The 7,979-nt window shown below is 45.0% G+C and overlaps 1 protein-coding gene across 1 annotated transcript; it reads left to right on the forward strand.

The window, feature by feature from the left end:
* The first annotated feature begins 3,984 nt into the window (after positions 1-3,984).
* GPR83 (G protein-coupled receptor 83) lies at positions 3,985-7,687 on the forward strand. Its single transcript, XM_010186076.1, has 4 exons — positions 3,985-4,370; positions 5,084-5,209; positions 6,138-6,271; positions 7,045-7,687. The coding sequence occupies exons 1-4, from the start codon at positions 3,987-3,989 to the stop codon at positions 7,667-7,669; spliced, it is 1,269 nt and encodes a 422-aa protein (XP_010184378.1). The 5' UTR covers positions 3,985-3,986; the 3' UTR covers positions 7,670-7,687.
* The last annotated feature ends 292 nt before the right edge of the window (positions 7,688-7,979 follow it).

Below are 7,979 nucleotides of genomic sequence, written 5' to 3' on the forward strand. Positions count from 1 at the left end.
GTCTGGCTCTTTCATTTCATTAAGGGCTGTCAAAGCTATAATGTTATCTGTACAATTAAAAAGCTGCTGTGAATACTCCTCAAGATGAGGGTTTAGGTATTTTTTTTAAATAAACTATTTCTGTTAAGTAAATTGTGAATGTCAGTTGTGTGGACTGCATGGAATAGGAGGGGTTGAAATTTTTTAAACACTCTGCTGCTTTATGTTGCTCTCTGCTTGTAGGGGGTCAGGCTGAGATGGAGTTAACTTTCCCTATAGCAGCCTCTGCATTTGTAGCTAGAAGGATGTTGATGACACACCAGTGTTTTGGCTACTGCAGAGCAGTGCTCCACATCACCAGTGCTGTCTCCCCTGCAAAGGCCAGTGGGCTGGGAGTGGTCAAGTGACTGAGGGGGACACAGCCAGAATGACTGACCCCTGCTGACCACAGAGATACTCCTTACTGTATGACATTATGCTCAGCAGTAAAAGTTGAGAGAAAGTTGAGGGGTGGAAATGGCATTTGTGATGAAGGCATTTGTTTTCCAACCCATTAAATTGCCTTTATCTTGACCTACAAGTTTTTCATCTTATTTTCTCCTACTGTCCTGCTGAGGATGGGGAGGGAGCAGCTTGGTGGGCACCTGGAAACCCTCCAAGGTTGACCCACCACAACAAATAAAACCTGTTTTGTTAGGCTTCAAAATCACCTAGTTTGTTTCATTAAGATCTTAAGGGAACTGCCTTTTAGTGTTACAGGCACATCCTAGGCAAAGATTTTAGTGAAGTGTATAGGATTAATAAGAATTACATAAATGTTCTTTCTATGGTTTTCACTATTTTTTTTCAGTCAGCTGTCAAATTCACAGTGGCTTAGTTTATAGTGTTAAACTGCAGCAGTTCTCAAATTGTATTGTATAGAAGATAAAGATTACATCCTTCCCTTGAGGGGGGGAAATGTAACCTGGTGTGCGTGGAAAGACTGTACTATAAGCAGATACTTGTAATCGTTACTGTGATTTGTTATACGGGCGAGGTAAGATGCTCATAAAATCAATGTTACTTCTCTGAGATCACACTGGATAGTTTTCAAAAAGTCACTTCTCGCTCATGTAACTTCCAGTCCACCTGTCCCAGGAAAGCTCAGAAATTCAACAAGGCCACAGTAGTGAAAGAAAGATTGTTTTTAGGGAAATGGTGAGGGCAGAGGAGAGGAGAATGAACACTCTGCTGTGTATTTAAAAAGAAAAAAAGGCATTATTCATCTTTTTGAATGCTTCCAAATTGCATTTTTAGTGTCTGGGTGATTTTTTTTTATATTCTTCTTAAAACCTTTTTTTTTATCAGACTTGTTTTCTAATTTATTATAATTTTATTAAGAGTGTTAGTGCACAAATGTTTTTGATTACTTTTTTTGATTACCTGAATTCATGAGCTGTATAGCCTTATTTCAAACATTTTCTAAATACTTTCCATTTTATAAATTACATCATTTCACAGATACCTTTTCCAAAAACCAGGTACAGCATACCAAATCCCGACATCCCTGTGCAGCTGCTTCCTTTGCTGTCAGTGCTGGGGATGGTGGAGCAGGTACCAAGCTGACAAATTTACTACAGCCCGTTCTCTGGTAACAACCACACATGGGTGAGCTGTTTGGACAGTTTGTACTGGAGTGTGTTTAATCACAAACTAAACCAGAAGAGCGCACAGGTAATGGGGGCAGCAACATGGCCCAGGGAGCTTCTGCTAGACCTTTTCCACCACCCTTTGTGGGTATTTCAGGTGGGCCTGCCTGGTGTGTGGTGGGAACGCCCCTTTGGATCACCGAGTCCAGCTCAGTGGAGGGTGGACTTGAGCTGTGTGGGAGGAGATGCCCATCTTCCCTGCAGTATCCTGGTGGAAGCGATGAGGAGAAGGCCTCCTGCTCTCCTGGAAGCACCTGATCTTCAAATGCAACAGCAGCTCTGGCTACGCATGCAAGGGTACCCTGCTAGAAAGGCAGAACTAAATCAAGAGGAGAAAATGGGAAAACTACTAATAATTTTTGCTGGATTATGGATTATAGTACAGAGGAGCAGAATCTGATGTGGAAGAACAAGAGCTGCAGTTTGAGTGTCAGAAGACAGAATACCCTTAAGCATTGGCCAACAGCACTGAAAGGGAGGGAGACTTGGGAGCTGCTAGAGCAACTCAGCAAGAAAGGGGACATATGCCACCAACCGCTCTGTTCTCATCTCAAATCCACACTGAAACACTGCCCTGTCCCATTTTCTGCCATTTCCCTGGGCCTTTTATGTTACCTTGTGAGATTCTGTTTTCCTGATGGCATCAGATCAAGGGGTATCCTCGCTGGCCAAGTGTTTCTGAGCTGGGCAGATTTCATAGGAAATATTTCTTTACTCTGAGAGTAGTGAGGTACTGGCACAGATTGCCTAGAGAAGCTGTGGATGCCCCCTCCCTAGAAGTGTTCAAGGCCAGATTGGACAGGGCTTTGGGTCACCTGGTCTGGTGGGAGGTGTCCCTGCCCATGGCAGGGAGTTGGACTGGATGAGCTTTAAAGTCCCTTCCAGCACAAACCTTTCTGTGATTCTTTCTGAATGGTTACAGGCAACTTCCACCTTAGCAGCTCCAGCAGGTTCACTGGAAAGCTTTCTCTGAGATAGACAAGCTGCCAAAAGAGCTTGAATTGGACAGTTTTGTAGAAGAAATTGATGCTGGCAGAGGTTTGTAGGGGAGTGCTGTGGGCTGGCCATGCTGCTTGTCCAACTGTGTTCAACCCCTTAGCAGCAGTGAGGATAAAACAGCCTGAGTGGTTCACTGAGGGAGTCACAAGCATCTTCTGGAAGTGCTATTTTTCACTAATGAGTGACCAGCTTATAACGTAAGCTTTTCATATAATGGTGTTTTAATTGATCATTAAATAAAGCCTTTTCTGTACAAAACCTCCTCTGGCCAGGGTTAGTTGACACCACCCAAACAGATCTGTCCCCAGCAGATGGACAGCCCCTTGCATGTGTACTTGTGGAGGGACATGTCTTTCTGCACTGTGTAGGATTTGTGGCTCTTGGTCCCCTGCTACTGATTTTAAATTTCCTAGTATGATTTTTGGGGAAGGTACAGGGAGCATGCATGCTGCCCTCTCACCGGTGCTTGGGTCCAGCCTACAGCTGCTTGTTGCTGTGGATACTGGACTCACTGGGCTGGGACATCCTCTGTCCCATATAATCTCCTCTTTGTAACTACCTCTGTATTTCTACAAACCTTAGAAAGAACAGTTTCACATAAAACTTTTTATTACCTTGGCCAAGGGGAAATCTCTGCCAAGGGAAAGCTTAAGTATTTCTCTGTCTCTCTGAGGGGAAAAAAGGTCTTTGGAAAAATACTGTAAGTACAGTAAGCCAGCTTGTTATTCACAGTTCATCTCATTACCTCCTGTTCTATGCTAGTTAGCAAGTGTCATGCTGTGAAGTAGCCTGAAATTTCCCTGCCAGACCTTTAAAACTCAGCTTAAATTTGAACTATGTCCTGGAAGAGAGCAGAGCTGCCACACAGGCTGCTGGTTTATAAACAGCACAGAATCTCCATGAGCTGGGCTGCTGGTAGAGAAAAAGGATGCTGAGACTGGAGAGATTGATTTGGCTCTCTCATAGATGTACTAATCTTGGAGTAGCGCCCGGGGGAGCGTGACTGCATGGAAAAACAGCACGTCACAGCAGAAATAATGTCATGCAGCCCAATAGCTGCAGAAGATCCTGGCTTTCAGCTCGCCTGCGGGTATAAAGCTGGCTAGAGGAGTAAAAGTAGCAGTGAGGCGAGCGGGAGAGGAGCACGCTACGGGAAGCAGCAGTGTCTGCCCGCTTCTGCCGCTTGTGTGCTGTGTTTGCAGCCCCCGAGCGCGCCTGGGCTGTGCAAGGGGAGGACAACTCTCCCCACCCACAGCATCAGCTCTGCTTTCTTGCAGATGAGCTATTTCCGAACTGGGAGAGCAGAGTGGTGTTTCAGACATGTCCTGTTTTGTCTGGCTCTTCCTCCCTGACTTGGTAAATGCCTTTGCAGCCCCAGGAAAGTTGCCTCTCAATGGGAGTCTGGAGGAGCCTTTTAGAATCCCGAACATCTCAGATTTCTTCTCCTGGGATAATGACAGCCTGGCCGACTGGCAGAGTTTCGTGGGCAGGAGTCGGTATGGAGCAGAGTCGCAAAGTGTCACAGTGAAAGCCCTGCTCGTCGTGGCGTACTCCTTCATCATCATCTTCTCCCTCTTTGGCAACGTCCTGGTCTGTCATGTTGTCATCAAGACCAAGCGCATGCACTCCGTCACCAGCTTGTTCATTGTGAACCTGGCCGTAGCTGACATCATGATCACGCTTCTCAACACACCTTTTACACTGGTAAGATGAGGGCAGAGATGCCATAAAAGGCATCGCAGTTACTTTGGTGGCCTTTTCTTCTTTGTATCTCTATAGGCAGTGTGTGAATGTCCTGCAGATACCTGTCCAGTCCAGCTTACAGTGACTGGAGTTATATTTGGAAAACTCCACATGTCTTTTTCTTCCTAATTCGTATTACCTAGCTGAAGATCAGAAATTATCCATTTGTAAGAAGTGTCCCTGATAGCACTTTAATAACCTCACAGTGGCTACTTAGTACTTTGTAGTATTTAGTCTTCTTTTTTTCTCCTTCTCTGAAATATTTCCAAGGTAATACTATGAATCTCTGAAACATGAGGCTGATCATCATTTTAGAAGCTGTGTTGAAAAGCTGTTATTTTCTTTCAAGTAAGATAAGGCTTACAGGTCAGCCCTATCCTGTAAGAAGGGCTTAAGGGGAAAAAAATGTATTGACTGCAGAAGGACACACAGTGAATAAAACAGAAGAAACATTTTTGGCACTGCCCTGCTGTATTGTCCTAGAGGATATTGCTGGGCCACCTACCTTTTTTCAGGGTTCAGAAGCCAGAAATTACACATTTATACAAAGAATCTGCTATTTTAAAAATATCTTTTACATAACACAAGGAATTACGTGTCAGAGTTCTCTCAGATATCCATAAGTATGTGGAGGTGTGTGGGGGTGCACAAAACTAATCGTATTCTGGTTTTAGGCTCGTTTTGTGAACAGTACCTGGGTATTCGGGAAGGGGATGTGTCACGTCAGTAGGTTTGCACAGTACTGCTCCCTCCATGTCTCTGCCTTGACCCTCACAGCCATTGCCGTGGACAGGCACCAGGTGAGAGCTCTCTGAAGCAGGCAGCTAGGAAGGTTGGGGGAACATAATTAAAATGAGAAAGGGTGACCCCATGTCCTTTCCTTCTCAGCTCCCAGATTAATGTAAGATGCATGAGGAGCTGACGGGGTAGGGGAACAGTTCTTGCTGTTGGATGGAAAGAATTATTTCAAGCCCACAGCAAGGTAGGAAGATGGGAGGTGTCAATCACCTTGAGATCACTCTCAACTGGGGAACAGGACCTTTTCTGCAGTGGGTAGTCCAGTAGCAATCAAATGAGGAGAAAGTCTGAGATCCTGATGGGAATTCATGTGGGCAGCCCTCTGCTGGACTGGTTTGTCTGGGCCATGGAGGAACAGCATTGTGAATGCAGGGACATCCCAGTTGGTTTCCACAGCTCCGGGATGTCTCACCCCTTGTTGTACTGGAGAGCTGACTGTACCATACTGGTGTTTGTCACAAGCAGAGCTGTAGCTTGCTGTTGATAAAGGGCTCAAAACTAGGGACAGTCAGGCATTATCACTTTGGAATCATCCAACAACTGCACAAAACAGACCAGTACAGGTGATGTTTTCTGCTAGAAAGCTTCTAAGTTTTCAGAAAATGCTCTGGCTGTCAGGAGCATCCCAGGGAAGTCTGGTTAAATGGCAAACCCATGGCTCTTTGCATCACTGATACTGAAGAGTCTGAGACTCTCCCCATCTAGGTGCAAATACTGAAATGAGAGGCTAGGACTGGGATCTGACTTCACCCATTTCCATGGAAGAAAAATTGAGGCTTTCATGTACAGCTTACAGTCAATGGGAGTTGGGTGAAGATGGTGCTGCTTGCATGCCAAATTTCCACTCTAAGTAATAGATTTAAGGCTGGAAGCTTACATGAAAAAATGATGTCATTGTTTCCTGAAATGGCATTGGTTTGTTTTGCACAGGTTATAATGCACCCTCTGAAACCTCGCATATCTACTGCAAAAGGTGTTATCTACATCTCTGTAATCTGGATCATGGCAACTTGCTTTTCCCTGCCACATGCTATCTACCAAAAACTCTTTACCTTTGAATACAGGTAAGGATGTGCTTTGCTTTCCTGGCAGCCTCCCTGTAAGCCAGACTCTCAGTGGCCATACTTTGATATCTTCTGCTTAAAGCCTTGAGTTTGCATTGACGTCAGTAAATTATGAATCTAGTCTATAATTTAATCAGATTCCTATTGCAATGGCTGATATCTTGTTCTTGTTTCTATTTTTAATTATTTTATCTTTATTCTGCCATACTAATCACCTGAAATAGGCTAATAAGTTAGAGAATCTGCCTGGACCCTTTCTCCACATTGGCATTTTACACAATGTACCAATCTGACCTATTTGGGCAGACCAGAAATGGGGAAAACCTAAAACAAAACATGTTTTAATCTAGTCTTTAACCATGAGGAAGTGTAAAAAATCTGCCTCAGCTGTTTGTTCCATAAAACACTGTCATGAGCCTTGATATCTGGGAAGTGCTTTAATGAGGGAAAGGTCTTTAATGTGTGCAGGGATTGTGCTTCTGTTTGTCAAAGGACAGAGAATAAAAACCTGCCTCTGTGCAGCTTGAAATTTCCTAATTGATGAAATTCATGAAATTATCATAAGGTCATGAATGCCCACAAGCAATTATCACCACATTGTTCACAGCTACTCCATGGCTCAATTCCTTGGACAGCGGAGCTGTGACACAAGCGAAGGGTCTGCCTCCAGATTTTGTGGCAGGAGCCCTCTCCCTCCTACCCCCTTGTTTCTGACGTGCATCTCCTGTGGTGCCCAGCCGTACTCATTCCCCATCTGATGTCTCCACTTGCAGTGAGAAGGTGACTCGGTGCCTGTGTCTGCCGGATTTCCCTGAGCCTGCTGACCTCTTTTGGAAGTACCTCGACTTAACCACCTTCATTTTGCTCTATGTCCTGCCCCTTCTGATCATCTCTGCTGCCTATGTGACAGTGGCCAAGAAACTCTGGCTGCGCAATGCCATCGGGGATGTCACCACTGAGCAGTACGTTGCTCTTCGCAAAAAGAATAAGAAGACCATAAAGATGCTGATGCTTGTTGTCATCCTCTTTGCAGTCTGCTGGTTTCCCTTAAATTGCTACGTTGTCCTCCTGTCCAGCCAGACCATCCACACCAACAATGCTGTGTACTTTGCCTTTCACTGGTTTGCCATGAGCAGCACCTGCTACAATCCCTTCATCTACTGCTGGCTCAACGACAGCTTCCGATCAGAACTGAAGGCTTTGCTCAACATGTGCACAAAATCTCCTGGGCCTGCAGAACAGAGGCTTCCCTCCACAGTCCCATCCTACCGACTGGCTTGGCCAGAAAATGGCAACTTCAAGACGTTGCAGGTCTCCCACGTCCTTCCATCAGCCTCCAACACCCAGTCAGGAAAGACAGACATCTCTGCACTTGAGCCGATAGTAGCTGTGAGCTAAATGGCGGCCCAGGGAGATCTATGAGAACCGCGCATAGATGTTTGAGGCAGGCTGATGAAGTGGCGTGAAGCCCCTAAGGAGGAGAAAGCAAACTCTTCCCAGGAAGGAGCTCTCTTTGTGAAGTTGACTTTGGGTTGGCTTGCAGGACAGAATTCTCTTTTGTATATTATATATATATTATATTTATATATTCTCTTTGTATGTCACTGTTATCTGCATGACTAAGCCTTTTTACTACTGAAGCTGTGTGTCTGTTTTGCTGGTACTTAAACACTAAATCAACAACCTAATCACATCAGGCCTTCCTCCC

This window comes from Mesitornis unicolor, unplaced genomic scaffold, assembly GCF_000695765.1.
Source record: "Mesitornis unicolor isolate BGI_N332 unplaced genomic scaffold, ASM69576v1 scaffold31276, whole genome shotgun sequence".
In the NCBI taxonomy this organism is placed as follows: Eukaryota; Metazoa; Chordata; class Aves; order Mesitornithiformes; family Mesitornithidae; genus Mesitornis; species Mesitornis unicolor.

Bases quoted from the DNA above. Each gene is read 5' to 3' on its own strand.
- GPR83 (XM_010186076.1), top strand. From the start codon at position 3,987: ATGTCCTGTTTTGTCTGGCTCTTCCTCCCTGACTTGGTAAATGCCTTT. The intron at 4,371-5,083 runs GTAAGATGAGGG...TTCTGGTTTTAG, and splicing joins TCAACACACCTTTTACACTG to GCTCGTTTTGTGAACAGTAC. The intron at 6,272-7,044 runs GTAAGGATGTGC...CTCCACTTGCAG, and splicing joins CTCTTTACCTTTGAATACAG to TGAGAAGGTGACTCGGTGCC.